The following is a 23,267-nucleotide window of genomic DNA, read 5'->3' on the forward strand; positions in this document are numbered from 1 at the left end:
CGGTAGTCATACCTTAAAGTGCCTGACGCAAAAGGTACCCAATCAGGGGTGGCTATGACAAAGTCAATGATGTGATAATGATGCAAGACTCAGTCACTGTTTATTTTCAGTTTCCTAAGCAGGGAGCCGCAGCATCTACAGATCTGGGATGCCTGCAGTGATGGGGAGCTCACCATCTCCTTCAGCAGCCCATTTGGACTGTCAGAGTATCCTCTTGCTGAAATCTCCCTCCTGGACAATGACCCTCCCCCCCTTGCCCAACTCCTTGCTCAGGGTCACCTGGCTGGCCTGGCCTCTGAACTCCGGATCCCTCACTTCCTAGGGTGAAAGTTAGGGCCAGGACCTCAGCACCTGGATTCCTGCGTTTGCTGGAAGCTCGGGCAGCTTACAAGTGAACTCAGTGGGCTTCACCAGCAAGAGATTCCCAGTGGGTCTTGTTGCTGACTGGGAGATGTAGGCAGAAGGAAAGCCCCTGATGTCCCTTGGACCTCCCCTCACCACCTCCTCCACCCCTGGTCTCCAGAATGGCTGGGGCTGGAGAGGGAATCATATGTCCCAGAGCCACAAGTCCAAGAACCCTGGTCCCAGGCAGGCCCTCATGGGTCTGGCACCAACAGGTCTTGGGTGGAGGCAGGAGCCAGATAATCCTGGACTCAAACCCTGGCTTGGCACCCCCACCTCTGGGAGCCTGTTTCCTTACTGGGTGCCTATCTCAGAGTGGCATTGTGGGGAGTATAAATGTTATACAGGGGGAAAAGAAAATGCAGCCCCGGGCACATAGTATCTATAAATGTAGCGGTGGGTATTATCAAGTGGAAGTGCCTCATTTCCTCCCGCCCCATCTTATGCCTGAGGGAACCAGGGTGGCTCTGGGAGTGGGTGATGTCAGTTATGATCATGTCCAGATGTGTTTCTCGGTTAGCGGGCACCTTGTGAGTGCGCCTGCCTGGGACTCCATGTGCAGAGGTGTGCGTGTGTGCTCTCAGTGGGCGTGGGTGTGCACACGTGTGCATTGGGTGTGCATGTACGTGCAAGCGTATGCATGAGTATGCGTGTGTCTGTGTGCTTGTAGCTAGGGCTGTCCATCCCAGGGATTCCCAGGGCACGTGTAGACTTGCTGGTCCCTGTGCAGCATCCCTGCACTGATTCTGGAGACCCCTCTGGTCACCATTTCTATGGAAACCAAGAGGCAATCCCCAGCCTCAGGAGAGCCCAAGGTGCCAGAAAGGAGAACTGACCCAGTCTTCCCAGTAAGGGAGACAGATCGGGAGCACCAGGCTCCTGAGACATGGCAAAGTCAGCCTCTGGAGGTTGGGCTGTGGGACTCTGGGTCCCTTGGAACCCTCTGGGAAGCCCACACTTCTCCAAGGCATCCTGGCCCACTGGAAAGAGCTCCAGAAATAGAGCAGGGTCCTGTCTTGGATCTGGCTCTAATCCCATGCATAGGCTGAAGCAGGGAACTCCATCTCTGTGTCTCTGCTTCTTTGTCTATAAAATGGGGACAATAGGAAGTTCCAACAGAAGCCTTGAGCTAGGATATCCCCTTTCCTCTCCCCGGGAGCACCCGCCCTCCAGGCTGCATGACTGTGCACCCCTGTACCCTGCAGTGTCCTGGGGGGCCTCCTTCCCATGCACTACTCTCCGATGTCTTGTGGGCTCCTCAGAGCAGCTCTAGGAAGGAGGCAGCTCCCAGGAGAATGGAAACTCCAGGAGAACACAGCTGGCTGTGCTGGAATCAGGGCTGCCCCCACTCCTGGGGGTCCCAGCCCTGCAGCACATGAGCAATCCCTTGGGTCACGGAGGCTGAGATGACTGGGGATTCAATCCACTCTTCTGGTTTGGGAGGGGCAGGGGGTAGTCCTCAGGAGGCCATGGGCTCTGGGCAACCTCCCAGGCAGAAACAGATCCCAGTTTAGGAAGGACTTTTTTAAAAAATTGTTTTGGGGAATACCTGGCTGACTCAGTCAGAAGAGCTTGAGACTCTCGATCTTGGGGTCATGAGTTCGAGCCCCACATGGAGCGTAGAGATGACTGAAATAAAAAAACCTAAAATGTTTGACCCTTTAGATTTTGACTCAAGACTCAAATGAGGTTGAGTGCGCGCATGCGGGTTGTAGACATGGACACAGAATTGTGTATACAGTTACAAGTGAACACTCAACCTCCTGCCCTTTATCCTACTTCCAAGAGTGACCGTTCCATTTGCGGTAACCTCAGGAACCATTTTCAAACAGTCAGAGATACACCGGGAGGAGCTGTAGGAGCAGACAGAATGTGTAATGCAATGAAAATGTTAAGAAATATCCAAATGCTTATTTGCTAGAAAAAGTGGCACAGAAAGGGTCGCTTCGCATTTGAGGAGGGCGCAAAAGGGATGGGGGACCTAAGGCAAGTCATCGGGTCTGAGATCCTTCCAGCTAAGAGTTGCTTTCACCAGCAGAGGGAAGAGGGAAAGAGGAGGGGGTATGGGGGGTGCTGGGATGTGACCCTAGCTGCCTGCATCACTTCACCTCACCCCCACCTATGTTAAAACCCACATGCATGGAGCTGGGGGTCAGGGAGCCCCGTTCCCCCCAGCTTGGCTCCAGATCCCTTCTTCAGTGTAGGGGAGATCCTGGCCATCTGTCGAGGAGGCGCTGGACCTCAGAGGGGTCATCAGAGGAAGGTGGAGAGTAGGAGCTGAAGTGGAGGCAAGGGTTGTGCATGTCATAGAGCGTCTCCAATGCCCAGTTCCTCTGGTCGGCCGTGGGGAGCCATGGAAGTTTATTAAGCGGGGAAGAAGGGGATTAGGTGTGGAGAAACCAAAGGCTGGGGAGCTGGAAAAGGACCAGGTGACAATACAGGGCCACCAGAGGAGGGAGTGGGGCAGGGCAGGCCTGAGCCTTGGGTGGACCTCTGACTTGGGAAGGAAGGGGCTGTGGGATGAAGAGGAGGGAGGGGTTCCTGGACGGCACCCAGGCTCTGGCAGGCTGGGTGGAGGGCCATGAATTGGATGCTGGCTAACTTGAGTCTGAGGTGCCTCTGGGCTTCTGACAGCAAGTCCGGGAAGCGGCTGGAAATACCGGCGGCGTTCCTGAGAAGAAGCCAGAGCGAGTGGGGTTGTTTTTGTCAACGTTCCCAAAGCTGGGAAAGAGCCCCATCAAGATCTGAACCCAGTCTGTTTCCCTCTGTAAGTTCACACCGAGGGACCAGCAAAGGGGGACCTCTGGGGTCCTGAATTCTGAACTGGGCAGAGAGATCAGCGGCTTTTACCCAGGAGGGATCTGGTGTTTTCCTGGGGGCACCGCAGCGGGGAGGGCTGCCGCAGAGCCCAGCTGCCTCAGGGGCTCTGCAGGCAGGATCTTCAAGCCCAGACTTCTGCTCTGCGGAGGAGCCATTTCCAACCAGCGCCCACCTTCCTGATTCCCCAACACCAGTCTGCTACTTGGAGCAGACATTAAGTATGTGCAGCCCAGTGTCCTAGCCCCTATAGGCTTCCTGTCACTTAATCCTCACAAGGCCCTTTCAGGGGGCCATTAATAATATTGTTTCTACTGTAGAGATGAAGGAACCAACCGAACCTTCCAGAGGTGAAGGGCCTTGCCCCCCTCCATTGTGGGGATTGGGAGGTGGGTCAGCATGGCCCAGTGGCTCTCTGAGTTCTATCTGTCTAGGGAGGCCTGCTGGAGGGGCCCCACCCCACCCTGATTTCAAGTCTGCAGTCCCAGCTCGCAGGACTTTCCCAACACCCCCTCCACCCCCATTCTGTTCTTCAGGGCCCAGCTCCCTTGGGAACAGCGAGACCCGCCCCCTCCCCCTCCCGGGCTGTGCTCTTGGCAGCTCTGCCGCCCTGGGCTCTGGTCCGGGGGTGGTCCCCGGCAGCGGCGGTGAGAAGGGCGGGGTGGGCAGAAGCTGGGATCCGCTGGGCTGAGACTGGGGCATCCGGAGAGCCCGAGGCCCCACCTCTGGGTCCATGGTGCTCCAGTCTAGGGTGGGCAGGGCCCTTTGGAAAGGGGTGGCTTGAGGTTTAATCACTTTATCAATGTTTGTTTGTGTAATTCAGCCCTGAGATGCTTTTCCTTCCATCTGTCCCTACCATCTGCTCCCATCAGGATTTTCCAAACCGTTTGGGACCTAAGGGGGGGTGGTGGGGGCTGTGCCTCTGAGGGATTGGGGAGGGGCTGCCTTGATCTACCTCCCAGAGAGGCTTCTAGAGGAGAGCCCAGGCTCCGGAGTCACATGCAACTAGGTTCAAGTTCTGGCATCGTTACTTTCTTGTTGTCTGACCTCTAGCAAGTGACCTGAGGCCTCTGAGCCCTGAGGATTAGTTCAGATCAAAGGAGATGATAGTTGAAAAGTACCCTGCATACAGTAGGTGCTCAAGAGATAGGCAGTCCCCTCTCCATTCACCCCCCACTTGCCTCATTCTGACATCCTTCTTTAGTGCTAGAGGAGGGTAGCCAGCTCTGGTTTCTCAACTGTAGCCCCATTCCTCTGGCCCTGGGGACATCCCTCCCCTGGGACTTGCACTTTCTTCCAGCCCCCATGGGTCCTGCCCATTGCTCAGTCCTCTCAATGACCCCACTCAACACCTACCTGAAGGTGTGCCTCTCCCTCCCTCCTAGATGCCTCAGTTTGGAGTGGGAGGGAGGTGAGCATCGTTGGCAAGGACACCTCCAGCCTGACCCCCAGAACAGACCTTCATAAAGCTTTTCAAACCTACAGAGTTCCAGAGCCACTAGGGCCTCCTCTCTGCTCATGCCCAGAATTTCAGGCCTGTGAGGGGTCTGTAAGGCAGTAAGGGAGCCCTGTCTTGTTAGTACTGCGGTCAGGAGTTTCAACCGGGGATATCAAGACACGTAGGTCATTTGTCTAATATTCCTGCTCCAAAACAGAAGAGACTTGTTCCAGGGCATCCAGGAGTGAAGGGCCCAGGCAGGCCTCCTGACAGCTGCCCCTCTGGCCCCCTTTCTGGACTACATCCCAGGGCACTAGGTGTTGGGGGTCAAGGGCCTTTGGTGTGCAGTGTGGGGAAGCCCTAAGCCTTCCGCTTTGGCTCAGGGGACCTCCCAGTGCTTTCTAGGCCCCCAAGAAGGGAAAGGTGGCTGATGAGAAGTAATGCAGAGACTACCCGAATCCAGCTCTGCCCCCAGATCTACCCTACTCATTCCAGGTTCAGGGAAAGTCATGGGAGGTGAGGCCTCCAGGGAGAGAAGTCATGGTCCTGCCTTTAGGAGACAGAATTCAGAAGGCAGGTCCTGAGGGCAGGGCATCAAAGTTGCCCTCACAGGGAAGAAAAACAGTGGGGATGGAAGGCCTCTGAGGGGCTAAGCCAAGAAGTCAGCCTGGACATGGAGCTGGGGTGGGGAAGTGGGAGAAAGCAGAGACAGTGGCTGAGCAGCTCCTTGTGAGGGAAAACTGAGGCCTCACGAGGATGGAGAGGAGGATCCAGACCAGGCTGGGAAGATTCTCTGGCTTCAGGCCAGAGAGAGAGAGGAAGGAGGAAGAGTGGGAGGGGAAGCCCAGGCAGAGAATGCAGGGCTATCCTGTCACCTAAATCCAAACAGGGAAAGCTCTCCAGGCCTAGTGGGGAGGATGGCGGGAGCTTGTCACTCCAAGGGCGTGGGGTGGGGACTGAGTGGCAAGTCTTTCCCTGCCCCCAGGTCCTCAGGCAGGAGGCAGCTGGGGATCACCCACGCATGTCTGGCGTCTCTCACGCCTCCACTGGGGGTCCCAACACCAGAGCCAAGGCACACAGAGGAACTGATGCCCCCCCCCCCACCGCCCCCAGCTCCCCAGCTCTTCCAGCTGAGACCTCCCCATGCTCAAGCCAAAGGACTAAGACTAGATTTGGTCACCTAAACTGCTTGGTCTGGGACCTGGAGGTGGAGCTTTGGATTGAGCCCTGGAGAGCCAGGGCCCTCCCAGCAGCTGTTTCCGAACTGGAAAGAGCTGTCCAGTCAGAAGGTAGATGCTGTGGGCTCACCTTCAAAGGAACCAGACCCATCTCTCTCACCCAGAAGTGACCCCCTGCTCCTACCCTGCCTCCCACTCCTTAAGTCTGTTCTTGGCAACACGCCTGAGTCAGCCTGACCTGAAACTCAGACCCTCATTCTGCTCAAAGCCCCAAGAGCTTCCCATCTCAAAATCTGAAGTCCTTGGAATGGTCCTAAGCACAACCAGGATCCCAGCCTCTGAACACCCCCTCAACTTTTCCCCAAACGTTTATCTAATACATCATAGGATTGACTTGTATATTTTGTCCATTGTTTATTGCCCACTTCTGTAACCCCCCTGCCTAGAACAAAGCTGGGCACAGAAATAGTGCTTGGTGAATGTGCACTGAATGGATGAGGGCATGTGGATTCAAGTCCAAGCCTTCCACTCACCAGCTGTGAGACATGGGAAAAATCATGCAGCCCCTCTCAACCTCAGGTTGCTCATTTGTGAACAGGGGACAATAAGGACCACCTCCTAAAGATAAAGGACAAAATTCAAGCTCAGGATGTGGGGGTTATTGCAGAAGCTGGGGGAGGGAGGATGCAACCCCCACCCTGGCAGGAGGAGCTGCAATTGGGGGGGGGGTGTCAATGACTCCCAAGAAGGGCTGTCCTGTGTACGGCTGAGGTGCCTTCGCACTTCAGAACACTGCCCCCCCCAAGGCTGGAAATGCTTGCTCCCCAGGCCCACATATAACCAGAGGCAGGGGAGGGAGGGGAGTATGGGAGGGGCAATTTAGATCAATGTTGGGAGGTGGGATTCACTCTGAGAGGAATCCGAAGATGAGATGGGGCGGTGGGCAGGAGATGGGGGCGGGGCTCTGTAAGGCCGAGGAGGGGTAGGGGGCGTGCCTGGCCCCCAGAAGACCTCCGGGACTGGAAGAGTGGGCGCTGCCCCCTCGCGGAAGAGCCCCCAGCTCAGTTAGTTCCCGAGTTGAGGCGCGGGGGCGGGGAGGGTGCCTATCGAACCGCCCAGACTCCGGATTCCGCCCGCGGAGCGACCTGCAGCTCCGCGCCCAGGTAGGGATGGGGGAGGAAGGCGGGAGGAGCGGGGGTTGTCCCCGGTTCCGAAAGAGGTCTCTGGGCACTGACCCCTCCCACCCCGACCCCATTTGGGCTACCTGAGTCGAGATGCTGAGATGGAGACCTCTGTCCTCTTACCCCGGCGGGCGCTCCCTCGTGAGGGGGCCAGGGAAGTGAGGGCGTCCCCCTTCCCTCTCCCGGGCAGGGACGGGGGCGGAGTCAAGCGCCCCGCTCCCCCCGCCCCGGGGGCTGGAGGGAAAGGGGAGGAACGGGGACCCCTCCGGGGAGGGGCTCTGGGCGAACGCCGCGGGGCGTCTCCCTGGCAGTCCCTCCCCCCGCCCCCCGCCCGCCCCTCCGGCCGCCTCTGCCGCCGCGCGCCGCAGCAGCGCCGCCTTCCCTGCGCAGTCGGTGTCTCCGCGTCGCTGGGTGAGTGGGGGCCGCTCCGGCCGGGGCTGGGGGATGCGGGGAAGGGGCAGCCCGGAGGGAGGGGTCCCCGTCGAGCCTCTCCAACCCCGCCGCTCCGGCGCCTCCCGGGAAGCCTGCGTCCGGGGGCGCGGCGGAGAAGGGGGCTCCCCAGGGGCAGGAGCGCGGTGCTCTCCAGGGTCCTGACCGCCGAGTGGCCGGCCGGGAGGAGTCGCGTTCCGGCCGCCTCGGAGCGCCCCCTCCAGGAGGGGCCCCGCTCCCCGCGCTCTGAAGCGTGGGCTCCGCGCGAGAGCTGGGGAGAGGTTTGGAAAGGGTCCCCCGGGTGAGTTTCTCAGGTCGAGCTGTGGGTCCTTTCCATCTGGGGGACTAGGGGGTCTTTGCGAAGACGACAGAATCTCTTACCACCTTCGTTTCCAAGTCTCCCAATTGGGAGGGGCAGCACTGAGGGTGGCAGGGAGGAGGGGGCACTGGAAGAGCTCTCCTGCTCAGTGCATCTCTCTGCCCCCGCCCCGATGACCCAGTTCCTTGGACCTTGAGGAGGGGACTAAGGGACACACTCCTCCGCCTCAGCCCCACGCATTTCCTCAGTCCCCTCCCACACACTTGTTCACAGGGTCCTCAGTCTGGGGCAGAAGAGGCTGCTTTGGAAAGGAGGGTCACCAACTTACAAAAACATGCGTGTGACACACTGCTGAGGACACACACAAGTCCCCAAATGGCCATGTATGCACATCGCCCTCTTACTGTGATGGGTGCATACCTAGTCACAGGCACATATATAGACTGAAACAAACGAGAGTCAAATGCAATGCAGAAACCAGGGGCATCCATGCATACATGAACACAAGCACTCACACACATGCTCAATACATGCACTCAGAGCTTCGTGCAGATGCACACACAAGGAACCCCCCTCACTCTGTCTCACTCCCAGCGCCAAGCTGGGGGGAGGGATTCAGCAGTCTGTGCCCCTCCATCCCTGGCTAGAACTGCCTGGCTGTCTCCTCTCCCTTGCCTTCCCCTCAGCCCCCCACACCCTAACCTCCTACACGAAAAGGTAAGTATTGGGGGAGGGTTGGCTGGCCAAGGCTCTCCCTGGAAAAGAGACCCCCTAGTAGGTCTGAGAAGGGCTGCGGCTCCCTCTCCTGGGACCTGGAAGCACCTCTGGGAAAAGAAAAATGGCAAGGATGCCTGAGGGTCCCACGTGCAGCTGCCCATGTGAGAGGTGTCGGCATGGGAGTTGGCTTGTGATGGCATGTGTGAGACATGTGGGGTCGTGGGCTGCTGTCTTGATGCACAGGGTAGGGGAGCTGTTGTGCCGTGTGTCAGAACATGTGAGTTGTGGAGCTGAGGGAATGCTGTCGTGTGTGGAGACATGGTAACCCATGGGTGGCTGTGGGCTGGTATTTGAGTGGCATGGGAGCCAGTGTATGGATTTGCTGAGCTGTGGAGCCTAATATGTGTCAGTGTGTTTTCATCTGTGTATTGTCGTGCATGAGCCTTGTGGCATCTGGGTCTACGTAAATCACTTTTGTTTAACACTTAGCATCATTCCAAGAGCTTCACATGTATTAACACATTTAATCCCCCCAGTAACGAGGTAGGTACCGTTACCCTCACTTTATAGATGGGGCAGAGAGAGTATAAGGAGCTTGTCTAAGGTCACCTGGCTGGTAAAAGGCAGAGCTGGGATTCAAACCCAGGTGGTCTGGCTCTGGTGCCTTGTGGTGGCCTTTGTCAGGACCATGTGTGCAGTCAGTGTCTGGGCTGCAGGTGTATTTTGTAGCAAGCGGGCATACGTGAGGCAGTGAAGGAGCAGGAGGGAGGAGGGAGGATGAGAAAGCCTTTTGCCCCTCTGGGTAACTCTGGGAGTCGGCTCTGTCACTCCATGCCTGTGCGACCTGAACCAGGTCACTTTGCTTCCTTGAGCCTGCCTTGTCATCTGTAAAGCGGGGCTAATCCCCAGACTTCCCTTGGTGAGGGTGAAATGGTATCCATCTGTGACAGCCCAGTGGCTGGCACTGAGCAGGCCCGCAGTAGATGAGTCCTTTCCTCTGCCTCCTGGTCTGTTCCCTGGGAACGTGTAAGGTAGGGGACATGGTGTGGAGCAGGTCACAGAGGCAGGAGGAGGAATCTGGGCCAGCTCCTCTCTTCCCCTGGGTTAGATGAGAGGTTGGGGTGGCTGGTGTCTGGGGCCCTTCCTGGAGTGGTGACAAGGGGCCAAGAGGGCCTGACCATTCCTCTCTCCCCCTTGACCCCCTCGGGGACCCAGGTGGGACTTGGCTTGGCGGCCATGGGCAAGCAGAACAGCAAGCTGCGGCCGGAGATGCTGCAGGACCTGCGGGAGAACACGGAGTTCTCCGAGCTGGAGCTTCAGGAGTGGTACAAGGGCTTCCTCAAGGACTGTCCCACAGGCATCCTCAACGTGGACGAGTTCAAGAAGATCTACGCCAACTTCTTCCCTTATGGTGACGCCTCCAAATTCGCCGAGCACGTCTTCCGCACGTTCGACACCAACAGCGATGGCACCATCGACTTCCGGGAGTTCATCATTGCGCTGAGCGTGACCTCGCGTGGCCGCCTGGAGCAGAAGCTCATGTGGGCCTTCAGCATGTACGACCTGGATGGCAACGGCTACATCAGCCGTGAGGAGATGCTCGAGATTGTGCAGGTGGGCCCCTGGGCCCCTCAGGATGCCAGGTGCAGGGCCTGGCCGCAGGCATCTGCCATCCCTTTTTATCCTCTCAACGGCCTTCGTGGGTAGGTAGTGGCAGGTGCTACTCTTGTGGCCCATTTGAAAAACCATTAGGAAATAATTTCCAGTTTCAAGAAAAGTTGAGAAAACTCCCATATATCCTTTACCCAGATTCACCAATTAACTTTAACCATATTTGCTTTATCATTGTGTGTGTGCGCATGCGCAAGTGTGTAATGTTTTGCCGATGTTCTCAACGTGACCCTCTAACCCTGACTACATCAGGATGTATTTCCTAAGAACAGGGACATACTCTTACATAACCCATAATATGATTATCGAAGTCAGGACATTTAATGTAGAAACAACGCTATTATCTAACTTACCATATTCCTATTTTGCCAACTGTCTCCAAATGTCCTTTATAGCCCTTTTTACCCGAGTCCAGGATCACATGTTGCATTTCTTTGTCATGTCTCTTTAGTTGCCTTTAATTTGTAACAGCCTCTCAGCCTTTGTTTTTCAAAACTTGACATTTCTTCAGAGTACAGGCCAGCGATGTTTCATTGATCCTCATTTACGCAGGAGAAAATGGATGGTCAGAGAAGTAAAGACATTCACCCAAGGCCACACAGCCCCTGAGTAGACCACCTGGCTCCCCCATCCACTTCCTATCTGGATACCGGCCACCTTTCAACTGACTGAGGGCCCATTAAGAGCCTAGTACTAACTGAGATGTCTATATCCATGGACTGGTGCCTCCTTTCATTAACTCCACGAGGCTCAGAGAGGTGAAGTAACTTGCTCAAGGTCACACAGCATGTCAGTGGCGTTAAGTTCAAGCTGACCACTGCTCCGAGCTGCCCTTAGAAATGGGTCTGGCTTCCAGTTCTGGAGTTGGCTTCAACCCTTAGATCTCTCATTTGTAAAATGGGGTGATGATACTGACCTCACAGGGAGACTTAAGGACCTGATGTGAATGCCCTTTCTTAGTACAAGTTTAAGTTTAACACAGGTTAGCTCTCCCTCAGAAAACTTCCCAAGTGCCTACCCCTTTGGCCTGTCATCGAAGTTCATCAGGGCTCTGGCTCTGTTTTATCTATCCAGTTCCTAGTTCACTTTTTGCCTGAGCCTGTGTTTCTTCACCCAAGTGGTGGGGTGTTAGCTCCCTATTTCACCAGACTATTGTAGGTACAGAGTGGGATGGGGGCTCCAGGAGATGGTCCGTAAATGTTAGAAGTTGTCAGTTACTGTTGTCTCCTCTGCTCTACTCTAGCTAGAATGGCCTTTTCATCATCCTTGGGATATGCCCCGAGTAATCCCACTGCACAGCTTTGCACATGCTCTTGCTCCCTTTTCTTTTGCCTCTCTGAAATCTTTCCTTCTGGTCCCTCAGCTCTGCTGCTTCCCCTTCCACCTCATCCAACCTATCCTGGATTTTCGCTTTGGCTTCTCTCTTGCAAAGCGTCTAGCTCATGCTATGCCCTCCCTGCCTATCGTTAGGCGTAAAGCCTTAATGTCTGTCTGTGACCCCCCATGGGCCAGGCATGAACTCTCTAGCTGTTGGCTAGTGGGACGTTCTGGGGGTCCTGGTGGAAAGGTTGGGGCTGGTGGGGTGATGGAAGATCACTCAAGGGATTGGCTACTAACCAACATGAGGGATTTTCACATTTTACCACTTAGTGTGGTTGCACTGGTAACGACTGGTAAATCTCGGCCCAGCGGGAGGTGCCAAGCCCAAGATGTCAGTCAAGCCAGCCTCATTCCTTGGGCATCCTTAGGATCCCTTCCTGGCTGGCCTCTGCTACCTACACCCTTATTTCCTTTATGGCAGCCATGGGCCCCGAGACGGCTGGTGCAGTCAGAACTCTGCAAACCCCAGTGACTGATTAATTACAAGCCAGTTCCCGTGAAACAACGAGTGCACAGCAATTCCAGACAATTAATTAGGAGGCCCAGGAGAGGCTTGTCATGATTGGAATAGTCACTCTCTAAGTCACTTGCCCATCCTTCTCGGGACCCAGCCCTGTGGTCCAGTGGTGGGCACACTGCAAGGGAAAATGCTGCCTCTTGGCCTCTTGGGGCCCCTACTCCAGTGGGAGAGAACAAGTGTGCAGCAGCCCACGCAGACTAGCTAAATGTGGCATCTGGGAGTCTAGGGGACTGAAAGGCAGGCAAGACCTGAAGATGCAGTGGATGACAAATGATGATACTAGAAGCTTCTGTTTACTGACCACCTACTCTAGCCAGCTACTATCCCAACTATACAAACTGTCTCCTTCAATCCTTGAGGCAGTCCCCATGGGGAAGACATGAATAAACTGAGGCTCACAGAGGTTAAGGACTTGTCTGATATAGTGATGAGTGGAAACAGGATGCCACTACAGGCACATCTTCCTCCAAAGTCCCAGCTGGTCATTACCAGCCCCTAATTCAGTCTCTGGCATCAACCCCCCTTTCCAAGCCCCCATTTCTTATCTGGAAAGTGGGGATCATGATACCTGCTTTTCAGTGCTGTTGTGAAGTTCAGAAATAATGCGTGTGAAGTATCCGGCGCACAGCAGGTGTTGGGTAAGTGGTAGCTAGGGTTACTGTTCCAGGCGGAAGCTGTCCATCCTGGGAAACCCGAAAGGAGTAGTGGTGTTTGGTTGCGGCAGGATCACCTACCAGGGGAGGCCTGGTGATGGAGAGGTCAGCAAGCACCTTGAGTTCCTGGGGCTGAATGGTATGGACTTGGTAGAAAGAGCAGTGAGAGGTGCCAAAGGCTTTTAAACTTTTAAACAGTGGAGTCCCTGCCAGATATCAGGCACTGTGATGAGTTCTGAGGATATGGGCACTAGCTAGATGTCCATGATCTTTATCTGTAGGCTGGGGACTAGGAACAATCCTACAAAGGCAAAATTACTTTCAGAGAGGTGTCCCCAAAGGAAAAGCCCTGGAGACTCTGGGCCAGCATATGGGTCTTGGCCCAGTGGGGATCAGAGAAGGTCCCCCTAAGGAAGTGCCATGTAAGTTGCCTCCCAAGGAAGAGTGGGAAGCAGCAGAAGGAGCGTGGGGCAGTATCCAGAAGGAGCTGGGTGCACGGTGGGCTTGGAGGGAAGCCTGTGTGTGCGATGGGAAGGAGGGGGCGGCCCATTGGGCTGAGGACGTGGTGGAGATCTGTGTTCGGAAAGATTTCAGAGGCAGTGCAGGGGACAGACCTGGGACAGCGGAGGGAAGAGACCAGTAGGGAAGCTGAGCTGGATCTAAGGCAAGGGAAGTTTTTTGGGATGGGAGAAGGGAGGCTTCATGGCGGAGGTGTCAGTAGCAGAAAGCTGGAAGGTTGGGGCCATCGGTGTGGTCTTTTGAGCTCTGGGGCTCTGGGACCCACCTATCCCACAGGCCAAGCCCTACGTGCTCTGTGTACATTTAGCACAAATACCCTCCTTCGCGTTGCCTCCAGAGATCCTGCACGTGGCAGCTGCAGTTCTGGGCTCAACTGAGCGCATGCTGTCCCCGCCCCTGGCAGATGCTCACTTGAGTTTATTTGCATAACGTCTCCTCCCGCTCTGAGCCCAGCTGCTCCGGGCCCTCCAGCCCTTGGTGCGTCCCTGCGCCCCCTGCCGGCCACAGAGGCACCGAAGCCCAATGTCACCTACTCCGCCCAGCGCCCCCTGCGGGCCCCCCGAGCGCGGGCCCCCCAGAGCCCCGAAGTTTCAGAAAAGCTGTGCTAAGCCGGTACTTACCCTGGAGCCCGCGGCGCCGGGTGTTCTAGCCCCTTCGCTCTCTGGGCCCTGATATCCTCCAACATCTCTCCTGTCCCCCTGCACGTAGACACCCCCAAATTCTCGGTGCGCACTCAGAGCTTCCCGCCACCGCTCCTTTGTACGTGCAGATTGCTCTGCCAGGAATGCCTTTCCCACCTGGCGCTCCAAGAGAACTTGGTCGGGACCCGCTCCAATAGCCCCCCTCTTTTGGGAAGGCTTCCTAGGTAGTCCTTCCTGAAGCCCCCTCCCCCGCCCTTCCGGTTCTCCGTGACCACCTCTCCACCTCACCCAGGAGGAGCTGCAATCTGCGTGTCTGGGGGCGGTTTGGGATGATAGGGGTGGGGGTGGGGGTGGAGGGTCGGGCAGGCTCCTCTCATTTCCTGCCTCCTCCTCCCGCCCCTCAGGCCATTTACAAGATGGTTTCGTCCGTGATGAAGATGCCGGAGGACGAGTCGACCCCAGAAAAGAGGACCGAGAAAATCTTCCGCCAAATGGACACGAACAACGACGGTGAGGGGGCAGGGGCGGGGCGGGGCGGGTGCCACTCCCCCTTCCTCTTCCGCTGCTCTGCTCTGCCTCCCCTCGCTGCGCGGACCCCCATCACTGCTCCCCTTGCCCCGCAGGCAAGCTGTCCCTGGAGGAGTTCATCCGCGGGGCCAAAAGCGACCCGTCCATCGTGCGCCTGCTGCAGTGCGACCCCAGCAGCGCCTCCCAGTTCTGAGCGAGAGGACCCAGGTTCCCCCTCCTCCCTGCCTTCACTGGCCCTCTCCCGGCTATCAGCTTCCTTTCCCTTGTGTCCATCCAGCCTGGGGGTCACACTGGGCACCCCACCCCCCAGGGCCTGCACTGGAGAAGGGAACCCCGCAGTACCCCTAAGGCCCAAGCAAGCAAGCGGTCAGCACTGTCAATCCCAGAGGCAGTATCTCCCTTAGGCAAGGATTGAGACGCAGGCTCTGGCTGGGTCTGCCTCCCTCGCCCAGACAGAACTTCGACCATTCTCCCCACCACACCCCCCCCCCGCACCCCCACGCCTCCCCTACTCCCACGCAGCCTCAAGCTCCTCCCCCAACCACCGGCAAGCTCCCCAACCCCCACCCCACCCTTGTAGCTCTCAGTCAGGGTGGAGGGGGGAAGTATTCCCAGGCGTGGAGGCTGTCTTCATCTGGAAAGGAAAGAAGGATTCCAGAGGTGGCGGGGGTTTGAGGAAAAAGCTTCCTTGAGCCATCCTTTCCTTCAGGAGGGCCTCAACCCTTCCTGTTCCACTGCTCTTATTCTCCTGGAGGCCAGGAAAACCTTGAGGTTCCAGCCTCCCAGCTGTGGGTCCCATGAACCCCCGCTTGCCTTCCAGCACTTGGATGAACACAGACCCACTGATTCCGCTGTGTATGTTTCCTCCCTCAGACACACACACACAGGCCCACGGATGGGCAGGCACCCCCAGAGCTCCAACCACAGCACCCTTATGGGAAAGCAGCACAGCCCGTCCCATGTCCCTTCCCCGGCTGCATGCATCCACGTGGAGCATCTCTGTTCTTTTTAATAACTTCAGAATAAAGTCTCATTTCAGTGCAGTGGGCTGGGTAGCTGCCGGAGTGGGTGGAAAGCCCCGGCAGGATCCCCGAGTGACCGGCGAGCCCTCTCAGGTCTGCTCCAGAAATCCTGGCCTGGCCACAGTGCAGACTGGGTTGTAGGGCCCTGGTGGTCATGGGGCCTGGACCGGGTATCGGCTCTCAGAGGGTCAGTGGCTCAGAGCTGGTGCAGCTCAGCAGGTCACGGCCTTCCACAGGCTCTGGGCTCTCCTGCCTCTGCGGAGACACAAGAGGGTGCCAGGCTCTGGGTCTGCTCCTCCAGGACACCTAGGGGCTGGTGGGGCTGCGAGGATCTCAGGGGCAAAGGGGCATCACTATTCCCTCCCATGTAAGAGCCAGGCCATACCCTTGGAGGACCCCCAGTTTGAGCCCAGATACCCCCTTCCCCTCAAGATTCATCCTGGCCCTTGGTTGGGGGGAGCCAGGTTTCAGCGCTGTGACCAAGTTTTTTTTCCCCACTTCTCAAGGCAAGGGGTAGGGGCAGACCAGCCTGGGCTCCCCAGCAAGGGCTCCCACAAATACGGGGAGTCAGGGCTGATGGAGTGGGTGGCAGGCCTTACCATGTGGTGGCTGCTTTTCCCCCACCAGGGCCTCAGTTCCAGCAGCTGGTGGGCAAGCTGGGCGCAGCGCACAGCAAACACGCTCTCTGTCATGCAGAACACTAGCGAGATGCCCCAGAGGCACAGGCTGGAGCTCTGGGGTGGGGGAGCACAAGGGGCAGGATAGAGGGGGTGTCTCTAAGAATCCACTCCCACCTCTGATGAGCACCTGGGTGCCCCCCCCCACCCACTCCCTTACCCCCACCCCCTGCCAACCCCAGGCCTAAGCACTCACGTAAATGCGTGTGGGGTCGAAGGGACAGTCAGGCACCAGTACGAGCACTTCAGGGCTTCCAAAAGTACAGGCGGCCAGCAGGGCCCGGCCCTGGGTGGCAAAAGTCACGGCGATCGAGGCCAAGAGGCCCAGAGCACAGGTCAGAGACAGAAGGGCACAGGCCACGCTCGAGCTAAACACTGTCCAGCGCTGGATGGGAGAGGCCACTGGTCAACAGATGTCAGGCTTGCCCCCCATGGGGTCAGCCTTGCCCCCTCCAGGCAGGTGAGGCCCTTGGGGGCAGCTGCTGCCCCTGAGCCACCCCTACAGCCCCTCCCAGGAGGAGGCACATACCAGGGGGATGCTGGGGAGGTAGCGGGACAGCACAATGGCTACAATGCCTGAGGTGATGACCTGCGGGGAAGGACAGTAGGCAGGGTGTCAGGGCCACTCTCCACAAAGACTCCACTGACGCCAACTCTGGCCCTCCCAACCCCAGCCCCCCAGCCCAGTTCTGCTTTGGCCCCACTACCTCTGTCTGCACGAAGCCACTGCCTCCTCACAGTCCAGTCCTGAAGAGACATTTCTGGCACCTAGTAACCCCCTGCCTACAACCTTCCATGACTCCCCACGGCTTCTAGTTGTGTATCTCAAACAGGCACCTGTGTCGCCCAGGGCTGCGGGGGCAATGTCACAGGATATATACGACACATCTCCCTGGAGGGGAAAAGATTCTGGAAGAAACTACGTAGCTCGACTGGCAAGGAACTAAAAACAAAATTGCTATTTTAACAAGTCAGAAAACTTTGTGGAGTAGGGGCGCCCAGGGGGGCTCAGTCGGTTAAGCCTCCAACTCGTGGTTTCAGCTCAGGTCTCGATCTCAAGGTCCTGAGTTCAAGCCCTGTTTTGGGCTCCAGGTTAGGTATGGCCCCTACTTAATGGAAAAAAAAAAAAAAGGAAATGTTACGGAGTAGAATTCTGTGCACTGGGCCGGTGGGAGTCAGGTGTGTGATAGAGAACCAGCGAGGTCTTTAATTCCCCAAGCAGACACAAGTCAGTCCCCCGCCTGCTGGGGCCAAGCTCCACGCTGCAGTATGAGCTCACAGAAAGGACACTAGCTTTTGGTGTCAGACGCAAATCCAGTTGGTTTCTTTGTATCAGCAGGGCTCTGGGTGAATCCTCAGTGTGGTCTCCCCCTCTGCGCACTAGTGTTGCGGGGAAGCTGGGAGGATTAGCTGAGAATGAGGGCAAAGCCAAAGGGGTGTGGCCCGGGGCCCATCCCTGGTGGATCTCCTGACCCCGGCTCACCTCGCTGCTTTCCCTGACTTCCTTAAGGAGGGCAAGAGGAAGGCAACCAGAGTAGCAACAAGGCCAGGGGACACTGCACACAGCTCTGCAGCCTGGCCCTGTCCCACTGACTGAGGCTGTCCTGCTTGCTGGGACCTGTGATCTCCATTCACCCAAGGCTTGGGGCCAGCAGGCGTTATGACCTTCACTTTGTAGAGGACAGAAGAGGCTTAGAGACAGAAATAAGCCCCTCATCCAGGAGGTGGCAGAGATGGAACTCCAGACTTTGAAATAAGACTGTTGCCCCAAGGCTGCCGCCACCTCTGCCAACAGTGGGAAAGACCTTTCTGACCTTGAGAATACCGGGCTCCTTCATTCCCGAATTCCTCAAACAGGTACTGGCATCCGGGCCTAACCCTGGCCACCATTCGTTGAGCACATCTTACAGACCAAACCTAATGCTGAGTTCCTGCCAAGTCGGCTTTTTCCGGGTCTCCAGAATAGATCTGAACCATTCCCACCTCCACACCTTTGCCTCTGCCATTCTCTGCATTTGGAATGTCATCCCAGCTTCCTCTCCTACTTGCCTGCTTTGGCATGCCTCCCATCTGGGTTATGGTAATTACAGCCTATCTTTGAACTCCTACTCATCCATCAATACCCAACTCTGGGGCCTCCGCCTCTGGGATCCCTCCTGGACCCTCCTAAGCTGAGCTGATGCTCCTTCCTTTTGCCCAGCACTGCCTTCGCTACTTCCCTTATTTTCTTTTTTTTTTTTTTTTAAGATTTTATTTATTTATTTGACAGACAGAGATCACCAGTAGGCAGAGAGGCAGGCAGAGAGAGAGGAGGAAGCAGGCTCCCTGCTGAGCAGAGAGCCTGATGCGGGGCTCGATCCCAAGATCCTGAGATCATGACCTGAGCTGAAGGCAGAAGCTTTAACCCACTGAGCTACCCATACACCCCAATACTTTCCTCTTGTCACGTTAATCCTAGCTCACAGTAGAGAGCACGGAACAGGCATCGGCTACTCATTAATTCTCACCGGGACCCTCTAAGTAGACACTGTTCCCTCCCCCATGTTATAGACAAGGCAGCTGAGGCAGAGAGAGAGGCTGAGAGCCTTGACCAGTGGCTAAGGTGCAGAGCAGAAGGTGTGGGGCCCTCCACTTGCTCCCAACCCCAGGCTCGGGGTGGGGACTCACCAAAGGCCTTTCAAACCCCTGGTCCCCCCTCTCGCCAGTCCCCCTCCCGGCCAGCCATACCACGATGGCAGACGTGACAGACAGGATGTTGACCACGCAGTACTGCAGGGCCACCGCGTCATGGGGACTAGCCACGTAGCGCAGCACGGTGCCGTGGAGGAGGGCGGCTGCGATGAAGCTCACATGGCCCAGCACCACCAGCACCAGCCCTGTCTTCATCAGCACCCTCCGGAAGTCACCCACACTCAGGCCACCTGTGGACGACAGCCATGTTAGGGTCCGGGGAGGGGTGACACAGCCTCTGGAGGAGGAGAAGACTGACGCCCCGGCAGGAGTAATGGATGCTGGGCTCTAAGTCCGTTTCTGTATGACTCGGGGTCATTAACTTGTCTTGAGACTCAGTTTCCTCATCCGGAAAAGAGTTCACAATGCCTTCCTGAGAGTCTCCCGAACTCCAAAGCTGGAAAAGCACACCAGGTGGTATTTAGTAAAGCGTCACAGTCCACATGAGTGCTCAAGGTCCCAAGGGGCAGGGCCATGGCTTGAACCTGGGTCTCTAGCTCCAGATCCATGGTCTTTCTGCCAAGCTCCCCAGTCACTGATTTAGTCACTCAGGAGTTTTTACACAAATATTCACTGATGCCTGCTCTGGGCCATGCCCTTTATAAAGCACCCCGGTGAGTTTGACAGTCACGGTCCTAGCCCAAGGAGCCCCTAGTTCGTGGAGCAGGAACCGGGTCCTGCTCGGGATTTGCTTCGGAACACAGAGATGGGCCCACAGCAGAGAATGAATTCACAATGGCTGAACTGACTTGGGGCAAAAAGCTCAAGCCTTTGGGTATCCACTTCCTCATCTTTAAAATGGGAAGAATAACTGCATTCTCACAGTGGAGAAGGAGGGTCCCACCAGGAGACAGGAAGTGGGGGAAGGAGAGAAGGTGGCTGGGACATACCATGCAGGTCCTGAGAAAAGCAAGCTCTTGGTGCAGGGGCACCGGACAGGGACAAGGCAGGTGGCGGAGGCTGGGGTCAAAGAACACCAGAGAGGCATATGCAAATTCCTTCTGAGTGGCCAAGTGGCTGCACAGGCCCTATTTGCACACCCCAGGAATAGAGAACCCTCTTTCTTGGGCAGCTCAGGCTGTTCCATATCTGTCCTTTGGAATGTCCTTTATGTGTGCTGGCTTTGTCCCCGAGGCCACACACCATGCTAGCCCCCTGGCCCTGTCTGCTTCCCCATTCCAGCCAGCTCGGGGAGACTGGGAGACTGGCCAGGCGCCTGAACTAAGCAACCCCCTTCTTTGCTTAGCTCTTCGCAGTGGGATCGGAGTCCCTTCTTAGACCTCAGTCTCCCTAGCTGTGGCAGAGAGGATTGGATCATATTTTGTATATTAGCCCTGTAGCTAAAAGAGATAAAATAATAAGAGAGAGAGAGAGAGAGAAAGGAAGAAAATAAGGAAGAGGGGGGGGGGGGAGGAAGGGCGGGAAGAGGGATCATTAGTTGGTCATTAGTTGGGGGCCCTGGGCCAAGAGGCAGTCCTTAGGGAGCAGGGAGGGTAGGGCCCAGCTCACAGCCCTTCTGTGTGACCTTGCCATATATATAATGGGGAGGGGCTGGCCTAGCTGTCTCTGAGAGCCCTGGAGCCTGCAGGGCCCTCTGGAGCTGGACCAGGTCTGGGAGCAGAGGGTGGATGATGGGCTTGCCGGGCACGGTGGAACTGGAATGCTGCTGTGGAGATTAGCTGCCAGCCGAACAGGAAGCTTCATCCCAGGGGCCTGACCCACCTCACTCCATCCACCCACCTACCTGGCAGCCCAGACAGCACCTGGCTCAGGGTTGGGCTCATGAACAACAACAACATCCTAGGACCCAGACTCCCGTCAAAGCGGAGACACGGTGCCAGTGCGGGGCTCTGCCGGGAACCCTGGACGCAGTCTCAGGGCAGTCTTGGGCTCTCTGTTTCCAAGTGACCATTCTTAGAGTACTGAGCAATGTGGCTGACACAGCGGGAAGCACTTTACTCCTGGGAGCTCACTTCCTTCTCACAGCAGTCCTAGGCGGTTGTGTTATCGTCCCCATTTTACAGATGAGGAGACTGAGGTTCACAGAGACTGCACGGGGGAGTCCCCAGGTCCATCTGATGCCCCAAACCAGCATCACTGTGGGTAGAGGGTGAGGGGAGAGGGCACATCGGCCCCACTCTGTCTGGCTCCTGTTTCCTAAACGCCCTTCCATCCCCACCTGGCAGGAGGAGCAGAGGTTTGAAAGTGGGAGCCTTTTGCAAGGCTCAGGAGGGGAAAGGGCAGGGAGCCTCGGGGTCAGAACTCTCTGGGCCCTGCATCTCTATCCCTCCGCTCTCCCTCGTGCTCTCTGGGCGCGGGGCAAGCTGCTCCCTCCTCCAGGGACTCTCCTCCTCCCGCCTGGGGATCCTTGCTCCGCAGGAAAGAGGGGGCGAGGGGCGGAGGCGCTACTCCACTTCTAGAAGAAACCAGCAGCCCTCCTCTCTCCTCCTTCCTGCTGGGGAAACTGAGGCCGAGAGCGGCACGCGACCCGCAGGGAAGGCGGCGCGGACCCCGGGGTTCCGGGCTCCGGCCGCAGCGCTCCGCCCCCCGGGAGGATCCGGGGCGGCGGGGGGCCTCGCGGGCCGTCCCGCCGCGGCTCACCCAGGCGCAGACACATCTCGGCTCCCGCGCGGGCTCTCCGCGGCCGCTTCAGCGGGGCTCCGGGTGCCGTGGCCGGCGGGGCCCCGCTCGCATCCCGGTCCGCAGCCTCCGCGCCAGCCCGCCGCCCGCGCCGCCCGCGCTGCCCGCGCCACGCCTCCGTCCGGCCCGGAGCCGCGGGCTGGCCGGCGCCCGGCCTCCCTTCCCGTCACCCCCCGGGCGGCCCAGCCCCGGGAGGGCCCTGGCGGCTCGTTTGCATCCCGGGCCGGTCGGACCTGCTGGGCAGCCCTTCCCGGCCCGCCCGGCTGAGTCACGGCGCTGGCCCCACCCACCCGGCCGCCGGCGTCTCCCCCTACCCCCGAGCCCACCCCTCGGCAGTGGTTCCATTGCACTGATGACCACTGAGGCTCCGAGGAGGTGCTGTCCTCCGAATGAGGGCCGGGTGCGTGTGGGCTGCGGCTGTCGTGACCCGGTGGGCCGGGGCAGCCCCAGCGTGAAGGTTGAGAATCTCCTTCTTTCTAGAAGACGGGGAGCGGCAGCCGGGGCGGTGTGAGAGCGCTGCTTGGGGAACTAGAGTCTGCCCCCCACTGACTGTGTGACCTCAGGCAAATCACCTTCCCTCCCTGGAGCTTAGTTTTACCAGTCCTGGGAGGCTTCGGTCCTCCACGCGGAGCAAGGCGCTTTATTTCTCTGTCTCGGGGATGGGAGTGGGGGTTCTCTGTTCTCTCACTGAAAAATCAGGGATAACAATTGCTGTCCTTTAAGGCCGTGAGACAAAAGGAGATACAGAAAAAAATGAGTTAAGAAAACACTTAGGAAATTCTCTAGAGTACCTTCAAAGACCAAGTGTAGACCTTGCAGAAACACACAGTGTGGGCTTTACTTATCCTGGTTGTTGGTTAATGAGCCGCTTTACTGGGCTAGGATGGACCCTGCCCTCCCCTGTTTCCTCCTCCTATCTAGAAGGGGACCCACCCAAGAGCACCCAGCCGGAAGTGATGGCTAAGGGGGGCCCCAGATTCCCATTCAGGTCTCTGTGCCCACCTGCCCGGGGATGGCCATGCTGTGGCTGCCTCCCTGGGCTTTCTCAGCCCCTGGAGCAGGCCTCTGGGAGGCCCTCTCCTGGTATCCAGGCAGCATGAGTTCCTGGTCTGCACCCCTACCCCACTGGGCAGCGCCTTAAGGGCAGGGGCTGGCTTGCTGCGTGGAGCACCAGATGTCCACTGAATGTCCACTGAATGTGTCCCCTCCTGCACACCCGTACTGGTGCCAGCCATGTGCCCTGTGTGTCAGACACCTGGTCAGCACACAGAGCTAAAGGTGTGAGTGTGGCCATCTGACACTGGGGCTGGGGAGCCCCCTTGGGTGTTGGCCACAGTGGGGCAGGCTGGTCTGATAACCCCCAGCAGACAGGCTTCCCCGCAGGCTTCTGTGGTCTGAAGGGAGACCATGCCCAGCAGGGGCAGTGTAGGGAGAGAGGCTCTCAGGGTGGGAGACAAGAAACCCTTGCGCTGACCCCTCCCAGGCTGGCATTTGGATGTTTATGTCCTCAGAGGCAACCTTTTTGCAGGGCGGCTGGGCAGTACTTACCCGCATTGAAGGGGTCAAACACTTGTATCTGCTACTCAGCAGTTCAATTTCTAGGTCTTCATCTTACACACCAGAAAGTGCAAAAGACGGGCATGCCTTTAATGATGGTTATGGATGAGCCGTTCCTAACAGCAAGCAAAGCACCAAAGTGACAGCCGAGGGAGGGGGTGGCCCCCAAGGAGAGGGAGGGAAAGATTTGGCTGTTTTACACGGGGCTATACTGTAGGAGTCTACAGTGCATCTTGATTCATGTCTTG

General features: G+C 57.4%; 2 protein-coding genes across 4 annotated transcripts; one reads left to right on the forward strand and one right to left on the reverse strand.

Annotated features, from left to right (window-relative positions):
- The first annotated feature begins 6,921 nt into the window (after positions 1-6,921).
- HPCA (hippocalcin) lies at positions 6,922-15,436 on the forward strand. Of its 2 annotated transcripts, none has more exons than XM_082687683.1 (4): positions 6,922-6,998; positions 9,697-10,095; positions 14,270-14,375; positions 14,489-15,436. In XM_082687683.1, exons 2-4 carry the CDS (start codon positions 9,718-9,720, stop codon positions 14,584-14,586), a joined length of 582 nt encoding a protein of 193 aa, XP_082543809.1. In that variant the 5' UTR covers positions 6,922-6,998; positions 9,697-9,717; the 3' UTR covers positions 14,587-15,436. The 2 variants fall into 2 exon arrangements, with proteins under 2 accessions (XP_082543809.1, XP_082543808.1); XM_082687682.1 differs by lacking the exon at positions 6,922-6,998 and adding an exon at positions 7,347-7,427.
- Positions 15,385-21,674, reverse strand: TMEM54 (transmembrane protein 54). Of its 2 annotated transcripts, XM_082687680.1 has the most exons (6): positions 21,424-21,672; positions 18,820-19,013; positions 16,622-16,681; positions 16,289-16,477; positions 16,015-16,149; positions 15,385-15,670 (listed from the first exon to the last, which is right to left on the reverse strand). In XM_082687680.1, the coding sequence occupies exons 1-6, from the start codon at positions 21,437-21,439 to the stop codon at positions 15,596-15,598; spliced, it is 669 nt and encodes a 222-aa protein (XP_082543806.1). In that variant the 5' UTR covers positions 21,440-21,672; the 3' UTR covers positions 15,385-15,595. The 2 variants fall into 2 exon arrangements, with proteins under 2 accessions (XP_082543806.1, XP_082543807.1); XM_082687681.1 differs by lacking the exon at positions 16,015-16,149 and having other exon boundaries at positions 21,424-21,674.
- Between the last annotated feature and the right edge of the window lie 1,593 nt (positions 21,675-23,267).

Source organism: Mustela nivalis, assembly GCF_964662115.1.
Source record: "Mustela nivalis genome assembly, chromosome: 10".
Lineage (NCBI taxonomy): Eukaryota > Metazoa > Chordata > Mammalia > Carnivora > Mustelidae > Mustela > Mustela nivalis.